The sequence below is a fragment of the Scophthalmus maximus genome, chromosome 12, assembly GCF_022379125.1.
Source record: "Scophthalmus maximus strain ysfricsl-2021 chromosome 12, ASM2237912v1, whole genome shotgun sequence".
Classification (NCBI taxonomy): domain Eukaryota; kingdom Metazoa; phylum Chordata; class Actinopteri; order Pleuronectiformes; family Scophthalmidae; genus Scophthalmus; species Scophthalmus maximus.
In genome coordinates, this window is record NC_061526.1 from 8,179,122 (window position 1) to 8,200,000 (window position 20,879).

A 20,879-nucleotide genomic window follows, 5' to 3' on the forward strand; every position below is an offset into this window, starting at 1 on the left:
CCGTGAGAACCGACATTGATTCTTTGATGTAGATTCTTCGGCTCTGTACAGGAACAGAAACATTTCACGGTTGGAAACCCCCCAACAGCCCAATGCCACGGTCGAACACTAGAACGTTTAAATGCGAGTGCCTGATGAGCCCAGGATGGTAGTGCAGGTATTTGCACTTAAACTTTACTACTTTACTATTAATACTATATATGTATATATATATATACACGTTTGGCCTTGGGCCCCCAAAGCGATCCTGTGCGACTTGACTCTTATCTGTCTTCTGCATCGGCCCGTCGCGTACACACAAGTGCACATACCAGCATTTTTCTCCACTGTTTACCTGCCGAGCGCGGCGATGACAGGTAACACAGTTGTTGTGGCCAAGACTTTGCGGAGACAGTTCCCCGTTTCCGTGTGCCATCGACAGCTGTGCGCGCCCCCTTGGCCCCTGGCGAACCCTTTCATATTGACAAGACTGAAACTCGAGATGGACTTCCTGTGGAAGACGTACGACCTTGTCGGTGTCGTGTGCCCCGCTGCATTGTTTTGAATCGTGGTTGTCGTTGTTTAGTTTGCAACCTTTCATTCATCACAAAAAATTCGGACCGTTGCGAACAACTGATGAGATTCCTCGTCTCTCGTCGATGCAGCGCGACCTGCAGTTTGATGGACAACAGCTTCAGTGTAATTAGCTCATCATCTCCGCCATCTGTGAAATGTGCCGCCGCCGCCGCCTCCGTGTGCCTTTGTTTTGTGGGGCTGCCTTTCGTGTGTGGTTTTTCTTCTTTGTTGTAACACAAGTGCGCTCTCATTCTTCGCGTTTCTCATTCCTTCCGACCGACCAGGCGCCACCGCCGCGGCGAGATAAGCCGAACCGTCAAGACGTCGTGTACCCAAACAGAGTGTTACGAAACACCCTCGTCCAACATGCGGCATTTACTCAGGAATGTTTGTGAAAGCAGATGGTTTGTGGTGGGTGTTGACGCGGGCTGAAAAACTATCTGTCTCTAAGATGTCACCTGTTTGTCGTAAAGCAACCGAGGCATTTTTCAGATGTCCCCATGGTTTTGTTAAATGTTTTAGTTTGCTGAGAAAGTAGCATATTTTTCTCCGTCCATTAGGGAACACTAAACCATCCGTCCATCCATCCGTCCATCCATCCATCCGTCCGTCCATCCGTCCATCCATCCATCCGTCCATCCATCCATCCGTCCATCCATCCGTCCGTCCATCCGTCCATCCATCCATCCATCCGTCCATCCATCCGTCCATCCATCCATCCATCCATCCATCCATCCATCCGTCCATCCATCCGTCCATCCATCCGTCCATCCATCCGTCCATCCATCCATCCATCCGTCCATCCATCCATCCATCCGTCCATCCATCCATCCATCCATCCATCCATCCATCCGTCGTAGCTGTACCGCGTATCGTTTGTGGGTCACGGTGGAACTCGACGACCATTCAGACGAATGATTTTCACTGGACAGTGACACTTGTCGCTTCATTTGACCTCTTATCGTGCAACATGGCCCAAAAAGTATATTCAGTAATAACGTGTGTTGTTGCTGGTCACGGCCGAGCAGCAGCATCACGGTGCTCAAGTACAACGGTACGTCACAACACTGTGTGACTGTTTTACTGTCGTGTTTTTATCTGCTGCTGTTGTTGTTAGACTCACTTTCTTCACTGTGAAGTGTCACTTATCTGCCCGTGCGATCGGCAGCAGCGGCCGCGCTCGTACATTCTGCACTGTCACTTTTGTGCGATAAACTGTGCCTGCGCTCAACTGATCCGAGGACTGAACCTGTTTCCCAAAGTCTGCGTCTCCGGAACGACATCATCATCAACGTTACTGAGAAACTTACAATACAGAAGAAGTAATACTTTAAAATGGGATATATTAAATATCCTGCAGTGGTCACACACAATTAAAGGGGGAATTGGATCCAATAATAACAGCATTATTTTATTTGACACAAATGGAACAGAAATCCAAATAAATCCAACACAGATTAGTTTGTCTGCATTTCTTAGCTGGTGACACATAGTTGGATTTTTTTATTAATTCACATCCAGCGCAGGTGTAACATTTGATTTATTCTGTCGGCCAATAACATCCAGACATGCTGCTTTCATTCGTTGGCCGCTCGTCGCTCACCGGAAGAAAAAAAAAATACATTCCAACTGTGTATTGAGCAAACGTGAGTCAGACCTTCAAGGTTTACAATCACATCACAAGTTAAAGTTATCAATGAGAAATGATCTCATGCACCTTTGCAGCGTATTCATCTCCCATTTAACGGTTTGTCTCTACAGAGTTTCCGATTAAACCGCTTTCAGTTCATTTCTGCTTCTTTGCGTTTCCTCCCTCGAGGGCATTTTTCTACCTCACAGGCTTCTTCTGCATCTGAGTTGCGTTGCCGCCGTTGTTGCCGACACTGCTGGCTCTCTTCATCTGGTACACGACCTCCGCTGCTTCATCGGAGAGAGTCTGCGGCGGAAACGGCAGATAAGTGCGCGTTCAAAACATATTTCGATATACGTACATTATAAATTACATTTTGATCTGTTTCTTGGAGAATACAAAATCCCCACATTTGCACCTTCATGTTACCATGTTCCTCTGCACACTACTGGTAGCTGATTGTACTACTGCACTATTTCCTCTGTTAATATTTCATGTACATTCATAAATTTATTATTCTTATTCTCTATATTTTTTGCAATTTGTATATTTTAAATTTATTTAAAGTGTGCTTTGTGAAACATGCTGCTGCTACACCGGAATTTCCCAGCTTGGGATAAATAAAGTATCTATCTATCTATCGATCTGTTAGGTCTTGGGAATTTCACATGAGACAAACTGATATTTGTTGATAAGTATCTCATTTGGAGTTTACATGTGTATTTGTCATGTAGATTAAGTTAAGTTGGTTTATATTACTGTTGAGGACAGGACATCATTTTATTTCTGGAAAATTTGTGTATAGAATGAAAATCTTTAATATGAGTTATATGTCTTTGCTGCTATATTAGGCGCATGATGACCTGGGACTCCGTGGCGATGTCATCGCAGATTGTTGCCATGGTGTCCATCCAGTTGCCGTAGACGCACTCCTGCTCTTGGGTTGGCCTGCGCTCGCTTCCGGGCGGAAAAAGAGGAAGTGTGTCAGAAGAAAACCCCCCCAGAGACACACACACACACACACACACGTGTGAGTAGTCTGTCACATACTACACACTCGACTACCTGATCTGTGTCAGCAGGCCCTGCTGTGCTTTCAGTTGCGCCTGTGCGTCCTGCACTCGACCCTCCATGGTCAAACTGGCACACAGCTGCGCGCAGTGGACGCCGAGCACCGCCATGTTGAAGGTACCGGCCCACATCCCGCTTCAGACGGACAAGAGGAGACGAGATGATGGCGATACCTGCGTTCTTACTCCCGATTGGTTCTGATCAGATACGACACGACTCGACGTCCGGTTGTAAAACCAAAACGCATCAGTTCAATGTCCAGCCCTGAATATGTATTTTGTATTTACCTGCAGGAGGTAACTGGTCTCTGCACGGTGACGATGCGAGTGACTCTCTGTTGGTCTCTGGTCTTGAAGCTCAGCTGGAGTTGGAAGGGGACTGTGCCCATCTGGAGGAAAACTGACACATGATATTTCTTAATAACGGCTTCTTTTATTCTTTCTTTCATGTCACACAACTGGGGTGTGAGTGCCACAGTGCGTCGCCTGGTCGCAGACCTAACCCGTCCATGCTTATTGTGTTTTTTTGTTGAATGCACTGTACCAGCGGACTCACTCGTCATAAACTCCTGTTTGACGGCGAACTGGAAGGTGATCTCCAGCCCCTTGGTCACGTTCCCGATGTGTCTCACCAGCCAGTGATTGTTTTCATCCTCATAGGGAAAATACCTACAGAGAAAAGAGACGTAGACATGTGGAAAAAAATAAAATAAAAAAAATAGGAAAGAGACGGATATGAAACGGCAGATATTGGGAACAGAAAGGAAATGAATGGGTATTTTGGTACGTGTCAGTCGGCACTTACATTCCGTCACGAGCAAACAGCGTTGCCGTGACTCCTGTTGCTAGGACGTTGTCCGTGGAGGCCGACTGGATCTCTGTCGCTATGGTGCCGATGGTCACGATGTTCACCTGTGCCGGCGAGGGAGTCCGTAAGATTAGTGAGGAAACTGAGCAAATTTCACGCCGAAATTTCACACTCTCCACCCTTAAATCCCTGCTGGTGCTTTTCACCATTGCGGTTTCTCATTATTAGTATTTTTTCTGTAACCAAGCAACCGTTAAAATGAACACGTGGCAGCATGGATGCGGCCATATAGTTTTCTGTACATGAGCCGTCAGCTTCTAGAGGTACGGCTGCTTCCAGTCCCCATAACCGCACGGCATCCTCATCCTTTACTTGAGGCTCCAGGGGGCGCTGTTTTTGGGTTTTTTCGCGGCACATAGAGTCTTAACCCTAAAATACAAAATCTGAAATCAGTTCTGCCAGTTAAGTAATGGGTGTTTCTCCATCCCCTCATTTGCATTGACGTGTTCAGGTGCGCTCCACATGTGCACGTCTCACCCTTCCCCCCGTCGTGTCGGCCAGTCTCCCGACGTCCGCCAGGCGACAGTCCGTCCCTTCAAAGGTCATAACTGATATTATGACTCTAGCAGAGGAAAAAGAAAGAGAGTCCGCTTCATTGTGTTTTGATTTTCTTATCGATTTGATTCCGACGACATACGAGTGTGTGTCCTCACCCACTCTCCACCGCCTGATGAGCCAGCTGTTTGTAGAAATATGGCGTCAGGGGGGAAGAGGGCAGAGACGTTTGCTCCATCTGGCCCAGTCCGATGTTGGCTCTGCCGTCAGTGCACAGAATCACCTGCACGGCGAACAACAGGAACATCACATCACTGAGCCCTTACACTTTCAATTGTTGATGTATGTCTATATTTTGTTTTGGCCTTTCGGCCCATATCTTTCAGGGACCGCTCACCTTTGACCCGGGGTACCGTGACGCCATGGCGACCGAGGCTAGCGCCGCAGGGCCGAGACACGTGGCCCCGTTTTCCCTGAGGCTGGATCACGCGAGACAGATTCAGAACAGAGATGACGGATGTCGACACACAGGGTTAGGAGGAAACAAGGGTATCGAGAGACAAATCGACCGGTCACTCACTCTTTAACCCTCTGAACTAGTTGGTGGTAAGTCTCAGCGATGCAGTGCGGGATGCTGTAGGCCGCACCCTGCTCCCATATATGGTCATAGTCAATCAATGCCCAATCACTCAGCGTGAGAGGAGGACAAGTACCATCACCGTATATGACGACCTGTCATAAAAACATGCACGAGTAGAAGTTCATTGTACCATTTTGAATTTATAATAGACTTTACGAAAAGAATGACCACACTGAAAGTTTCTCTTTGAAAAATGAGCATAACAGTAGTAGGAGATATTTCTGTATTTACCACATCAGCCGTCATTTACAGTACAATTTTATTAATGTTGGGACGTCCCAAAAGAAAGAAGGAAAAATGGAACATTACAATCATATTTTCGTTATTCTTTTTAATTTTTTAAGATGGAGACGTTGACTTCTCCCACCTGGTCGCTGAACGTCACCAGTGCCACTCTCCTGCGGGGCGAGTGCTGCAGCATGGAGGACAGCGTCCTCTGCAGGGCGTCCTGGATGCCCTGTGAAAACAAAATACGTTTTTAACAACATCACATGCTGTATGTATTCACCACGTCAGTATTACAGTCAGCTTATTATACACTGCAACATATTAAATACCTCACCTCTAGTCTGGATACGTACGTTAGAGATCCGCTGCTCGATGTGACCTAACGTGAAGAAAAAGAAAAACGTTTGACTGAATATTTGACGCTGACAAATCCTATCATTATTTTATACACACACACACACACACACACACACACACACCTCTGTGGTGACGCTCATGCTGCCCGACACGTCCACGCAGAAAACCACCAGCACGTCCTCCAGGTTCTGGTAGTCGTCGTCGCTCTGGGTCGGCAGGTAAAGGTCGTCGCTGCCCTGACCTGTCGAGACTCTCCCCACGCCGTCGTCAACTCTGTTCTCGCAGCCACAAAACCCGCACGCCCACACCTGGAAGAGAGAGGAGACGTTTCACCACCTTCACTGATGTGTATAAAAAGCTAAAATCATGACTGAAAAATTCAAAAAGAAAGAAAACAGACGTCAAAGAAACTGGGCTGAATGAGTGACGTGACTCACATTCCTCCGGACAGGGCTCAGACACGACAAGGCAGCACTACATTTCCCACAAAGCACTGGGCTCTGAGACGTCTCCAGGCCGGAGGCTGGAGAGAGGAGGAGGGAAAGGAAGAGAGGTGTGTGTGTGTGTGTGTGTGTGTGTGTGTGTGTGTGTGTGTGTGTGTGTGTGTGTGTGTGTGTGTGTGTGTGTGTGTGTGTGTGTGTGTGTGTGTGTGTGTGTGTGTGTGTGTGTGTGTGTGTGTGTGTGTGTGTGTGTGTGTGTGTGTGTGTGTGTGTGTGTGTGTGTGTGTGTGTGAGTGAGACCTTGGCTGCCGATGTCGACCAGCTTCCCGACACTGAGGGACATGACGTTGACGTTGGCTTTCAACCTGCTCTCTGCCTCCATCTTGTCAGCTGATGACACACGACGGAGGGATGAGAAGAAGATAGAGAGAATAGATAGAGAGAGAAGAAGAGGTCAACCAAACTCACCTCTGGGCGGGACGGGCGGAGGCAATGACTTGGGGGGAGAGAGGAGAGTGGGAGGCCGAGAGGAGGGGAGAGGGGGGACAGGGGGGACAGGGAGGGAGGACGGCCGAGGTTTTATGAGACGACGAGGAGGAACCGGAGGAGGACGAGGACCTGGAGAGAGAGAGAGAGAAAGACTGATGTGTGTGACATCGATAAAAGGACCAATATCTGTCTGTCTGTCTGTCTGTCTATATGTCTCTGTCTGTCTGTCTGTCTATATGTCTCTGTCTGTCTGTCTGTCTATATGTCTCTGTCTGTCTGTCTGTCTGTCTGTCTGTATCTGTCTGTCTCTGTGTCTATATCTGTCTCTCTGTTTGTCTGTCCGTCTCTCTGTCTGTCTGTCTGTCTATCTATATCTGTCTCTCTGTCTATATCTGTCTGTCTGTCTGTCTATCTGTCTGTGTGTCTGTCTGTCTGTCTCTGTCTCTGTCTCGTCTATTAAGACGAATTTTGACGACTGTATAATTAAATGAACCCTACAGTGTGTGTGTGTGTGTGTGTGTGTGTGTTGGACTTGGACTTTCCCCTGCTCAAGTGTTATCTTGCATTGTGCTTCTCTATCTTCCCACACACACACACACACACACACACACACACCGAAAACCGTTACTGCTTCATATGCTTTCCTGTTGTTTTCGCTGCAGGACTCTTGAGAATAAAACGACAGAAAAACATCATTTTTGATACAACGACCGTTTCGACTGTGTGTGTGTGTGTGTGTGTGTGTGTGTTTGTGTGTGTAAATTACCTCCTGTCACTATGTTGTCATACTCATGCTTATTAGAAATATCTGTGGATGCAGAAAAACATTAGAAATCACTTAAATTACAAGACGTGTTTATGATGCTGAAACAACCAGAAAACATAACCCCTTATTTTCATTACTTTCTAAAATGCGATGTTATTTTTTTGGAGATGAACATGATTAGCTGGAATAAAGATTTATTCATGCGACACAAAGTGCATCAAACAGGAAGTAGATCAGAAAAGTGAGTGGAATTCATGACGATTCATATTCTGTAAAATAGGTTTGTGAATATTACGTCACAGTTTTGAGAAAATGAATTCAACGTATCAGAATCACTAAGTGCAGACAACGGAGTTACAAATGCTTCTCTACGGTGCAAACATAAAAACACACGTCGACTAAAAATGTGAAATAGACACATAATGTGTCCGTGTGCTCACCTGCTGCGTCTGACCCCCAGTTACAGACGACGTGGCTGCAGGCGAACTCCATCTGAGACGCAAAGAAACTCTTCTCATGTCAGAGACAAGGAATTCACATTCCCTCACACATGACGCTCAGTCGTACCACGGTTACGTCTCATGAAGACACATCAGCACTTTGACGACTGCATATCAGCTTCCTGGCATCGAGGAGGAGGAGGAGGAGGAGGAGGAGGGGTATGTTGTCGCCGTAGCAACCAGGGCCTCGATGATGTTGTTTCTCTAGCTGACAGGCGGCGGCCAAGCGAAACCGTGAGAGCAGACGTTTCCTGTTGGAACGGCTGAAGGCCAACAACATGGCACACAACAGCTGATCGACACAGTGTTTAAAAAAAGTCCTTTCACACCTTATTTGAATAATCCTACAAACAACCTGAACCTCCATCCATCACCTGCATCCCCGAAGGTCCCAAGGAGCTGGTCGGCCCCCTCGTGGCCCCACGTCCTCACATTCAATGGAGCCGCACAGAATCTCACCTGCCCAGTAACTACGTATGTATGTTTTAATCCTTTTTCACTTTTCACTCGTTCCAAGCTTCTCAAACGTGATGATTTGCTGATTCTCCTTCCCCTTGTTTCCCTAAATGTGAAGATGTCCCCCGGCACCCTGAGGATTCCCGAGGACCCAGTCCCAGTCTGTGTTGGTGCCCTTCACGTCATCAACTTCCTGTGATTATGAGCTAAGACACTTTTTTTTTTTAATGGTCTATTTTCCCCCACATTCAGTTGCTCCAGTCCTCGTTTAACAACAAAAAAATTCCACACAACACGCAAACACAGTCGTGTTCATTGAGGAACAAATAATTGTCAGATTGTTCAAGAATGGAAATAATGTAAACCAACTGCAGACGTGTGTTCTGTGTCACCAGTCGACTGCTGGGACAGTTTTGGTTAAAACGTCAAATGAACTCCGTCTGGTTCCAGAATGAAAATGAAAACGACGTTGTTTTCAAATCCTTTTAGACATTCTGACATTCACATAAAACGAGAAAACACACCAGAGAATATTTACCTTTGCCGCGATCTGTGCACAGTCGTGCTGCTCAAACTGAAAGTGTTGTGTATCACTGCAGGTCTTTTTTTTTCTCTGTGTGGGCGTGTTCAAGGTCGGACAAGTAACGCTGAGTGTGTGTGTGCGTGTGTGAAACTTGTCAGGAGGTAGAAGTTATGAGAAATGACAGTTGAAAGGAAGAGAAGAAAAAAAGAAGAAAAGATTTGTATCCGCTGAAATCAGAAGTGAGAAAAATCACACCTTGAACAAATGTAAAACACGCACACGCTTGTCTTAAAATAATACATTTTTTAGTCAGAATCAATAGTTTCGTCAAGAACTCTGTGTACATTATGATTTTTATTCAAAAAGAAAAAAGATATTTCAAAAGCTGATACACTTGAGCAGAAAAAAGAAGAATCCCAGCGATTTTAAACATGAAGATGTGGAACCGGTTCCAGCAGCTGATTGCACGTTCACAGTAAAACCTGGTTCAGCAGGTCGCACCTCATGAACTAGTTCTCCTCTTCACGCGGCGTCAATCTTCCGCGCTACTTCTTCTGCCGCTCCATCGACTCCAGCACGGCCCTCAAGATGGCCGCCACGGCCACGGCGCCGGGGTCGGGCCGGGTGAGCCGCTCGGCCGCGATGTAGCTGGCCCGCCCCGCCCTCGCTGTGAGGTCACGGGTTGACTCCGCCCCCGAGGTCGCTCGCTAGGGGGGGACGAGGTGAAAGGAGGCAACTCAGGGGACAGATATGAACGGACACACACGGCAAACAAAGACAGTTATTATCATAGTTCATATACTGTGTGATACGGTACCTGCACAGCAGCCTGCAGTATGAGCATCTGTCCACCAGGCGGCGCCGTGGTCAGCTTCGTCAGCTCGTCCGCAGCAGGGCACAGAGCGTCCAACTGGAGAGGAGGAGGAGCAGGAAGTGAAGAGCAAATATGTTTAATATGAAAAGAAGAAATCAATCAGGAAAAATAGCTTTTTCAAGTAAAAGTATCACAGAAATTAAAAATCACCATTGTTCTGTCTCCAGGTTCAGCTCCACCATATCTGGAAGACGTTATAGAAATAATTTAGATTCACGTCAAATCAAAAATGTACCTCCCCATTATCAAATAAGTAAATTACACTTTGTATTTATTATTTTTGAAAAGCTGAAACCAAGAAATTTCTTTCAACTGATTATTATGAATATTTGATTAACTTCTGTGTTGATGAACACCAACAGCCCCTCACCTCCTCATGGCCTGCGTCCCAGCATGCATTGCACCGGCCCAGGCTGCGGCGTTGCTCCGCCCCTCGGTCACATGGGCCGCCGCTGCCGTCAGGAACAGGCTGTACAGCTGAGAGACACGTGTGTGTAGGTAAAGACACAATAACACACACACTCATATCTTCAGCATCTAATGAAGAGGAGAACCTACCGCCCCCGACGACCCGCCCATCTTCTCCTGCACCAGTCCTGCCAGGACCGAGAGGAGTCTCCCGGGGCAACCGGGGACCACGTGACCCTGGAGCCACTCCTGAATGGCTGAAGGAATTCAAGAAGTCGTTCAATATTCTATATAACCTGACCAAAAAATCTCTTTTTTACAATCCATATTCAGAGGTTCCCTACCTCTGGCTGCCTGTGCGTGAGTGTTGCCGCAATCTCCGTCCCCGGCGGCGCGGTCCAGGGAGTTGAGTTCCTCTTGCTTCTCCAACAGGGTGGAACAAACCATCTGGAGCACTTCACGCATCACAGGACTCAGTGGGCCTGGACGAAAAGAATGAAGACAGACAGACACAGTGACGACGAGCAAATAAAACCAAAACTCCACAATTTTAAAAGAATCAACCAAGGAACCTTCTGCGTGTGTGTCGTCCTGCGGTCGTGTGCCCGCGCTCGGAGGATCTGCGACGAAGCTGCGTCCGCTCACACACACGCTGCTGAGATTGGGCCAGGCGGGGGCGCTGGTCTTAGCATCTGTGTGGGATAGAGGAAGGATATAGTACAGGTTCAAAAAAACATACTGTCTGTATATTATTATGTATAATTATTATGTATTTATCCTTCTCCTCTGAGTGTGTTTGTTTCAGGTAAAGCAAGAAGAGAGAATGAATAACAAACTCACCAAACAGTCTCAGTGTTTCCTCGTTGGCGAGCATCAGGGTCAGCGACACGCCCGCCATCTCCAGTGACGTCATGAAGGAGCCCGACATCACCCGGGCAACCAGCACCCCGCGGTTCTCTGTAACCAACGGAGACCACGGCATCGTCCTCTGAGGTGTTTACCACACACACACACACACACACACACACACACACACACACACACACACACACACACACACACACACACACACACACACACACACACACACACACACACACACACACACACACACACACACACACACACACACTATAGTTACCCAGATAGGTGATGGCAGCTCGAGTAACAACAGCCATCTCCAGGCAGGACAGAGCTCCGAGGTTGTTCATACACACGACCACACTGTCACCTGTACGTAGGAAGGACACACACACACACACACACACACACACACACACACACACACACACTCACTGTAAAAAAAAATATTGGTTTACCTGCGCGAGTAAACACAAATATTCCTGCGACCAAATTCAGCACCTGATTTCAGCGGCAGACACGATTGGCTGTCGGGGTCGGTCATGTGATCTATCATGGTCTTCACCACCTCATCTGCCGACATCACCTGATGTAAATGTAATAAAAAGAAAGAAGAAGAATTAAACACTTAAAGAGAAACAAGGTCAGTGGGGTCCAGCACAGAGTGGATTGAGGAAGAGGTGGATTCACCTTTGACCTTTTGATTCCAGGTTCTCCGTGGATCCCTGAGAAGAAAAAAAAAAGGATGGAAGACATTTAGGAACGGTCACTTAAGCTCTCGCCCTCTTTTGTTCTCTCTCCCCTCCGTCCTTCTCAATCATAGTTTGGGTTTGATAAGAGACTTCTGAGAGATATTTTTATTACTCTTTCTCAGAAAGTCACAAAGATCAGACCAAAACAAACTCCTTGTGAAGGTGTGAAATACATTTTTACAACGATAGTTCTCGCGGCTAATTGAAAAACTCTATGATTACATAATTTTCTTGAGGTTTAATATGATTAAATCTGCTGCAGTTTTTTTTGTATCCACGACTGAAACATCGGCCCGCAGCCCGACTCCGCTGGAGGTCAAAGGTGCTCGCAGGGCCACAAGATCATATTTCCCTTCACCTCCAATTGTATCTGGAGGGAGACTGAGATCTCAGGGACTAGATATACTCGACATAAAAGATGCGGGAAAACCATAACTACGCATTCGGTCATTTGAGTATCTGACATCCCCCCTCCCCCCGGCTCATCGTCGTCTCTTACCCAGGCCCAGCTCCATGTCTCCGGGGGGCAGGTCAAACGAGGGCAGGCAGCCCGGGACGCTGCACGGAGACAGACTCACCCCGAGGGTACCTGGGAAATACAACACCACCAACAAAAAGGAAATTATAAGGAGAAGTAGTAATGATGGAATGAGTCGGTGAGGGGAGGGATAACTCACCAGTCCCCTTTAAAACCTCGGTCACCTTGGCAACAATCTGGTCCAATGAGGAGCCTTCTTCTGCCATCGCACCTGCCAGCTGACAGGAAGTGTGTGAAGGAAGGCAATTTTTTTTATTTAATTAAGAAGAAACAAATGACAAGACAAATCAGAAGAAGAAAACATCGATGATGGGAATGATGGGAATGATGGGAGTTTGATCCACTACAAATGTGGACATCTTTCACAACTTTATATATATATATCATGGTATATATCACGGTATATATCACGAACTGTCCTGCCGTCGTCTACCTTGTGCACAAAGACGGTGCCACACAGGCCCCTCCTCCCGGCCTTACCGGGCCGGTCAAAGGCGCAGTCCTCGGCAACGATCACCACGTCGACGGCGACGCCACAGTTTCGGGCCTGCTCTGCGGCCAACCCGAAGTTGAGGCGGTCGCCGGTGTAGTTCTTCACGATGAGGAGGACGCCGCAGGCTCCTGTGGAGAAAGGGAGGGGAGGTCGTTATTATGCAGTTAATCTCCATTTAATTCCATTATTCTTCAAATTAACATGCACAGTTTGAAAGAGAGAAACTTTTACCTGCGTTATGCAAAGACAAGATGGCCGCCAGGATGCTGGCAGGCGGTGGAGATGCGAAGACTCCACCTGCTACTGCGGCCGACAGCATTCCTGCCCCGACGTAACCTGGACACGCGAGGGGGGAAGGGGTGACATATAAAACCTTAAAACAAGAGAATTAAAGAAACACCCTGGACCTACTGTACCCGCGTGTGCCGGCTCGTGTCCCGACCCGCCTCCCGACAGCAGGGCCACGCGGCCCCTCAGGCACTCCGGGTCGGACCGGAGCACGACCCTGTGGCCCCTCAGCAGCGCCAGGCCCCCGCTGGCCCGGACCAGGCCGCAGAGCGCCTCGTCCACGCAGCCGTCCACTGAGTTGATCAACTTCCTTTGAGGCTGACACACACACACACGTACATTAACACACGTACATTCACAATGTATCATGTGACCATATATTTTATGATTTAATGTGGTCTAAAAGGTGCAGTATGAATAAAGTTTGATTGATTTTTTGATTGAATCCTTCTGACATGGAAATGTAATTAAGGCTTGTTGATATTTTGCTGTTTAACAATAAACTTTATTATAAACCACAAATAAACAAGAAAATCCAAACTATATACAGCATGAACAAAGGAAATATATAATTCTGTACAGTTTACTATGTGCAATAAAAGTTTCCAAATCTGCAAACATTAAGGCCGATAGGAATTTTTTTTTTATCATCCAATCGATAAGTCAGTCTGGATCTAATCTGATACTTTTGGTATTTCTACATTGTGGAGGTCAAAGTTCATCCCCAGTGTGTCAGTGAGAGAGAGAGAGAGAGAGAGAGTGTGTGTGTGTGTGTGTGTGTGTGTGTGTGTGTGTGTGCGCGCGTGTGCGCGTGTGCGTGTGTGTGTTTGTGTGCAAACGTATTACACAGACACACACAGACAGACACACACACACACACACACGGTGTGTTTACAGAAGCTGCACAATAAAGTTTCATCTGCAACAACTTCCACACAGAATCAACTCCAGCATCTAGAACCTGCAGTGGACTCTGACCTGTGTGTGTGTGTGTGTGTGTGCGCAGAGACATAACCAGCACGCGCTCTCCTTCACGTCATCTCTGATCTACAGTCCCACAAGATCCACCTCATCACGCTTCTTCAATAATCTATTTTAAAACTGTTTTCATTATTATGTTTTACCTCCATTTCTCTTCTTCTTCTCCCTCCCGACAGAATCCAACAGCGTCAAGTCAGACAGGTTTAGATAACATGACGCCGCCGGACGTGGTGCGTTTTGCCTACAAAATAAAAGCATGTTATTATTATTTTTTTTTAACAAATGACTGAATGAAAGAGTGACTGCTCATTTGACCCGAAGTGTTAAGTTAACAAGGCTGTTTTAAAAGATAAAGATGTGGTATTATGTTAAATACAAAGCCAAAATATGCCTCACAAATGCATTATTATCTTAAAGTAACGTCATCATAAACTAAGCTAAAACAGTTACCCTTAATCTCTATAATATTTTACAATTCATATATTTGTTTTTGTATATATTGAATACATTTTTGGAAGTGTGTTGTGTGAAACTTGCTGCTGTAACAATGGAATTTCCCAGCTTGGGATAAATAACGTACCTATATATCTATCAATCTATCAATATATCTATCTATCTATCTATTTATTTAACTAACTAATTACATGTTTTGCTTTATTTTATAGACAAATAAATAATAATAATAATAATAATAATAATAAATTAGGAAGTGTTGCTCTTCCGTAGCAGTCAAAATTACTTTTTTGTTTCCGGTAAGTTTATAACAGTAGGCTGCAGTTTGACAATATTCGTTTAGATAAAAAAAAACACACCAAAAACCGACTGTATCATGTGAATTGAAATTAATGTAAAAAAATTAATAAATAACACAAAACAGTAAACTAAAATAAAACTTAACCCCCGGGCGGTCAGCAGAATACATTATTTCTGCAGGGATGTTTGATGAATCAAACTTCCTTTTAAACTATTCTGCATCGCAATTTTTAAAAAACTAATATCCAATATTTGGATTTACAGTATATATAAATATTGTGTATACTTTAAAATATTAGGGGGAAATTAAGAGTAAACAAAAAGTGATGGACGAGATAAATTATGCACAGAGGGGGAGTACATGTATTTTATTATTCATTACTTCTATATTTTATCAATATATTTTTGACTCACAACATTTCACGTTGCACAGGTGTTCTCACTTCCGTTCGCACCAGTCAAACCCCGCTCACTCCGGCTGCCCTGTAAGCACATCGAGCGAACCCCTCTGACGCACGGAGCTCGGCTCGGCTCGTCTCGTCTCGGCTCGGAACCGTCCACAGCAACATGCAGCATGGAGACAGCCGCCGAACACGAGCGCATCTTGCGGGAGATAGAGAGCACAGACACCAACTGTATCGGACCGACCCTCCGGTGAGTAAAAAAACCCCAACAACACCCCGCCCGGGCGGCTGTGTTCCCCGGTTCCCACGGTTCCTCCGCGGCTAGCGACTCCCGGAGCGTCGCTCCAAACTTTAACTGTGCATGCGTCCATTATCGGACAGCTAACCCGGCTAACTTTAGCAAACATCAAAAGCTAGCTACTTGACGTTACGCACGTTCGCGTCTAATTATTCACGAACTACACGAGTTGGTCTCATCTTTGTTGTGTCTCTCGACACTTTTCCCTTTAGACTTTTATTTTATTCGAGCGGTGTCGCTAAAGTCTGACCAACTTGCCCAGAGGGGAGTGTCAGCAACTTGGGGCTAACGGTGCTAGCTTTGATTTGGCTAGCTCATTGACATTCTGCCCACCGGTGCCGGGGGCTCGCTGCGGGGGTCGGGGTGGGAGGGGGGCGGGGCTTGTGTCAGGCGGTGTTCGTGTCTGTGTCGGTGTGACGGCGCCTGGAGGAGTTCAGGGAAGCGTTGTGTGTTACAGGCAGTTAGCCTAGCTAGATGGCTAGCAGCAGCCAAGATGCCTTTACACGGGAAGGTGTGTCAAGTGCAGCAGAAGAAGAAGAAGAAGAAGAAGAAGAAGTGCAGCTGGTGTAATGACCCCTCCACAGAGGAGCGCTCGGTTCCTGTCTGTCAGGCTGTTGTCATGCACATGAGTGTTGTTGTTGTTGTTGTTGTTCTTCAGTAGATACAGGCTGAATGAGTTGTCTGTTCATGTTGTAGTGGGTTTTTTTTGTGAGCTGCTTCTCTCTGTGTTGGTGATGTGACACCGAGAAACAGCCCTTGTTTCTGCCACAATTTTTTTCTTAGTCATCAAAGACACAGACACACACACACACACACACACACACACACACACACACTCACTCACTCACTCACTCACTCACTCACACACACACACACACACACACACACACACACACACACACACACACACACACACACACACACACACTCACTCACTCACTCACTCACTCACTCACTCACTCACTCACTCACTCACTCACTCACTCACTCACTCACTCACTCACTCACTCACTCACTCACACACTCACTCACTCACTCACTCACTCACTCACTCACTCACTCACTCACTCACTCACTCACTCACTCACTCACTCACTCACACTCATACAGAGGACTCAGTCACCGTCAGACAACCGTCCCTGATTGGTATTCGTCTCGTCGTCTCGTCAGCTTCCGGAGAGGAAGAAGTGTCGTCCACGCGTCCCCTTCTCCTCCACGCCAGTCGCCGTGCCCGATGGGAGCTTTGGCGAGCCAAAGGGGCAATTGCGGCGCGTCCGTCTCTCCTTTCCTTTTCGCATAGGAAGGTCCGGTGTACCCCATTCCAAAGGAGACCGTAAAAGGAAGCATTGAAGCGGATTGGGATCGTCCTTCCTGTCGTCCTTCCTTGACCTCAGTGGGAAACGCCATGAGGTCAAGGAAAGGTGTCAAGGAGGATTCATAGGACTTGGGAAAAGAGAATCCGACTCCACTTTAACAAAAGCGCTACGTAATATAATGCGACGGCGGATGTTGTTGATGCGTCTGTCGTGGTGAAACTACAAACGTCCGAAGATGGACTACAAGAAACACCTCAGCGGTTCCATCAGCGCGTTTCAGGGTTTTACCACCGTGTGACATCACATGTTATGATTCATATGTAACAGTTACATACATGATGACGTCTCTTCTGGGTCATAATCATACTCTTCTACTTCTTCAGATTTACTTGATTATGTTTGTGTGTGGCGCGTCACGTCACGTTAGTTATTGCCGCCGCAATGAATTGTGGGGCGTCTGTTTCTCCTTTCCTTTCGCATAGGAAGCTCCAGTCAGTCAGGACAGGACGCATTGAAGCATCTTTCCTATTATTTAAAGAATCCGAAAAGGTCTTTCATCATGGCTGCCCATGAAATACTTCCTGGTCGCTTCACTTGGTCTGAACCTTCCTAAGCAAGTTCTCCTTTTTCTTTCTTACGTGGGCCAGTTGCTGTGTCCGGTGGGAGCTTCAGCGAGCCAGGACAAGTGTGTGTGTGTGTGTGTGTGTGTGTGTGTGTGTGTGTGTGTGTGTGTGTGTGTGTGTGTGTGTGTGTGTGTGTGTGTGTGTGTGTGTGTGTGTGTGTGTGTGTGTGTGTGTGTGTGTGTGTGTGTGTGTGTGTGTGTGTGTGTGTGTGTGTTAACGGGCCCCCTCCCCTCTCGACATCCAGATGCCATATAACTTGACAGCTTGGGTGTGACACCTCTGTCTGGATGCCACATTCTCCCTCGTCCTCAGGAGAGCGTTGTGTTGGCGTGCAGTTCGTTCAGTGCCACGGCGACGGTGATTCAGACAGGCAGTCTGACAGCCGTCCGCTTTTCTACTCGGCCTCAGCGTTTCCACTCGTACGCTTCTCGTCTCCGTGTTTGGAGATGGTCGGCGACGCCACTTCCTATTTTTAGCCCAGAGGGGATTTTTTGAAAATAGTAAATACACATCAGATGATGAGGGATTCAAGTGTCGCGCATGCAAACTCTTTTTTTTGGATCGTGTGTGGGAAAAACTGGATGAGACAGTTTTGTTGAGTCAAACAGGAAGTTGTCGCCATCATGTTGTTCTTATCACCCACCACTGTTTTCTAATTCCTGTCATGTTGAGCACATGTTGTTCTGCAGAGATAAACATGTATGTGGGACTATAATCTTTTTTTTCCTTTTGTGTGAGACGCGTGAGGCCAAAGATAAGGAACCAGTTCAAACACCGAAGACATAAACTTTTGTTGTTTTATTAATATTTGTTGTTAAAGTCTAATCAGCAACTTCTTATCTCTCTCTCTTCTGATCCAGATGTTCATATTTTTAAGAGCTGTAAAAAAAGAAATGGAAATTCTCGATTGGTTAAATTTGTAATAATACTATAAGAAAATATTGTTTTGTTTCAATTTGTCTACTTCCATTCTTTTATAAAATAAGATAATCCTTTATTATTATTATTTGTTATAATTTAATATAGTGAAAATCAGTAAAAAAAAACTAAATACATTTTTAAATTAAATACAAATTAGAAATAAGATTTTTTTCTTATTTTTACTAAAAATGTAAATGTAGATTGTACATTAAAATATATATTCAAAAACATCAAATTGAAAATAAGTAGTATTAAAAATAAATATGAATATAAATTATAATAAAAAATATATAAATATATAATATTACTATATATATATATATATATATATATATATATATATATATATGGTTCAGTCATGAAGGTCAAACAGTTGAGTGTGAGATGATGGACACTTTTTCCTCGCCATCTTGGCTGACGAGCAGAAGGGGGCGGGGCCACCAGCATAACCTCAAACATGTGAAAATAGCGGCAGAGGGAGGAGGGCGCAGGCGTTTAAAAAAAATCTAAATTATATTGAGATACTTTTTGAAACAAGCAGTTGATTAAAGTGACTTCCAGCCTCCTTCAAACCTTTTCCTCAGACCGAGACGCTTCACATAACCAGGAAGAACTGGGTGTGGATGGGAGTGGGCGGTGTTGTTCCATAGTGTGTGTGTGTGTGTGTGTGTGTGTGTGTGTGTGTGTGTGTGTGTGTGTGTGTGTGTGTGTGTGTGTGTGTGTGTGTGTGTGTGTGTGTGTGTGTGTGTGTGTGTGTGTGTGTGTGTGAAGGGAGGGACACACACACTGACTCATCAGACTGTATGACACACATTCATTCTTATACACTCAGATGTTGTGCTCGTCTCAAGTGGGTTAAGGCACCATGGGAGTGATGGGCTTGTGCGCGGTTATAAATTAAAACCAGTCAGTGCGAACACACACACACACACACACACACACACACACACACACACACACACACACACACACACACACACACACACACACACACGCTAATATTATCTCACACTCGCTGGTCCCCACCTTGTCCGGAAACCAGCTATTGTGTGAAGAGATATCACAAGGGGGTGGAAGGAATCGTGTGTAAACTTTTAATAACTTTTATTGTTCACCACAAAGTCGGACACAACACGTCTCTGACCCTGCGTGTATGTGTGTGTGTGACAGTTATCAGGTTTATCAACATCTCTTCAAAACATACTGCAACATTTACAGCAGATTATTTTTCAGGAATTGATTTTACGCGTCTTCAACTTTACAACGCCACTTCGTTCATTCACTTCATTGTTTTAATTTGTGTATTTACTTTATCGGTCGGTTTATTTGTCAGCGACTCTGTGTTTGTCGAGGGCAGCGACCGGACACACACATGTTTCTTCCCCGTTTTATGTCCGCACGCACGCACGCGCACACACACACACACACACACACACACACACACACACACATGTTTGTGTGTCTAAAGAAAGCGCTGTGTGGCGTCAGACCTGCGCTCTATTGTACAAGTCGAGGGCATTTCCTGGACAACAGGAGGAAGGGCGGGCGGATTCATATCCATACACAGGTGTGTGTGTGTGTAGAGTGGGGGTGGGGGGGTGTTTTTGGAAGCGGTGTAGAGTAAAAACAGGAAAACCTGTGATAGCTCGTCCACACTGAAGTTTCCTCATCAGACACTGAGACATTTACATTTTTATAAATGGTTGATTTCAGATTTTTTTGGGACTTGAGACAGGAATTACATATATATTTTTTCCCAAATGTATGTTGTTGTTGTTGTTGTTGTTGTCTGTATTACCAACTTAAAAAACCTTAAAAGAAATTAAATCTTACAAAATGTTCTTGGCGTTCTTAGGTCGGTGTACGACGGGCAGGAGCATGGCCTCTTCATGGACAAGCTGGACGTGCGGATCAGGAACCACGACCGGGAGATCGAGAAGATGTGTAACCATCACTTCCAGGGCTTCGTCGACTCCATCACGGAGCTGCTCAAGGTGCGAGGGGAGGCGCAGAAACTCAAGGTGAGGACGGCCGGAGAGGGACAACGGACGCTTGAGAACTAAAAAGGAAGTTGAAACAATGAAATCACTGAAAAGAAGTGGATTTTTAAAAAGTTCGTTCTTGATGTTTTTCTCTCTCAGAGTCAAGTGACTGAGACCAACAGGCGACTTCAGGACGACGGCAAAGACGTAAGTTCTCACCACCTCCCTGTCATGGTTTCAAGTTTCAGGGAAGATCTTCTTCATCTTCTTCATCACCTTCATCACCACCTCCTTTCTTCTTCGTCTTCACCTTCTTCTTCTCTGTTCTTCAGCTCATGGGCTCGATGGAGGAGCTGAAACAGTGTCGAGT

At 46.0% G+C, this 20,879-nt stretch overlaps 3 protein-coding genes and 1 long non-coding RNA gene across 10 annotated transcripts in view; 2 read left to right on the forward strand and 2 right to left on the reverse strand.

Moving 5' to 3' along the window:
• Positions 1-1,945: 1,945 nt before the first annotated feature.
• On the reverse strand, positions 1,946-9,070 carry si:dkey-9k7.3 (circularly permutated Ras protein 1). 2 transcript variants are annotated; one of them, XM_035606854.2, is made up of 19 exons: positions 9,033-9,070; positions 7,979-8,030; positions 7,539-7,580; positions 6,752-6,901; positions 6,584-6,673; positions 6,281-6,366; positions 5,966-6,151; positions 5,821-5,865; positions 5,626-5,715; positions 5,199-5,350; positions 5,016-5,097; positions 4,777-4,901; positions 4,601-4,685; positions 4,061-4,167; positions 3,812-3,924; positions 3,544-3,655; positions 3,251-3,391; positions 3,049-3,142; positions 1,946-2,491 (listed from the first exon to the last, which is right to left on the reverse strand). In XM_035606854.2, exons 2-19 carry the CDS (start codon positions 8,028-8,030, stop codon positions 2,384-2,386), a joined length of 1,860 nt encoding a protein of 619 aa, XP_035462747.2. In that variant the 5' UTR covers positions 9,033-9,070; the 3' UTR covers positions 1,946-2,383. The 2 variants fall into 2 exon arrangements, with proteins under 2 accessions (XP_035462747.2, XP_047192202.1); XM_047336246.1 differs by lacking the exon at positions 9,033-9,070 and adding an exon at positions 8,106-8,253.
• Positions 8,301-13,368, forward strand: LOC124850838. The gene is made up of 3 exons (XR_007031889.1): positions 8,301-8,689; positions 10,254-11,292; positions 11,871-13,368. It is a non-coding gene; the product is annotated as an uncharacterized LOC124850838 (long non-coding RNA).
• tkfc (triokinase/FMN cyclase) lies at positions 9,306-15,398 on the reverse strand. The gene is made up of 18 exons (XM_035606958.2): positions 15,380-15,398; positions 14,356-14,453; positions 13,360-13,549; positions 13,175-13,279; positions 12,884-13,071; positions 12,590-12,668; positions 12,412-12,501; positions 11,851-11,885; positions 11,662-11,746; positions 11,441-11,530; positions 11,140-11,256; positions 10,872-10,991; positions 10,644-10,781; positions 10,450-10,556; positions 10,262-10,368; positions 10,042-10,075; positions 9,835-9,927; positions 9,306-9,724 (listed from the first exon to the last, which is right to left on the reverse strand). The coding sequence occupies exons 2-18, from the start codon at positions 14,359-14,361 to the stop codon at positions 9,563-9,565; spliced, it is 1,746 nt and encodes a 581-aa protein (XP_035462851.2). The 5' UTR covers positions 14,362-14,453; positions 15,380-15,398; the 3' UTR covers positions 9,306-9,562.
• The window catches only part of exoc6b (exocyst complex component 6B), a 59,980-nt gene continuing 53,494 nt past the window's right edge, over positions 14,394-20,879 (forward strand). Inside the window, exons 1-5 of one of the 6 annotated variants that reach the window (XM_035606238.2) lie at positions 14,394-14,442; positions 15,399-15,619; positions 20,383-20,548; positions 20,669-20,716; positions 20,842-20,879. The exon at positions 20,842-20,879 is cut by the window's right edge and continues 53 nt beyond it. In XM_035606238.2, coding sequence (XP_035462131.2) covers positions 14,425-14,442; positions 15,399-15,619; positions 20,383-20,548; positions 20,669-20,716; positions 20,842-20,879 — 491 coding nt within the window. In that variant the 5' untranslated portion in view covers positions 14,394-14,424. The remainder of the gene's footprint in view (positions 14,443-15,398; positions 15,620-20,382; positions 20,549-20,668; positions 20,717-20,841) is intronic. The other 5 variants (XM_035606229.2, XM_035606213.2, XM_035606197.2 and 2 more) reach the window with 5 other exon arrangements.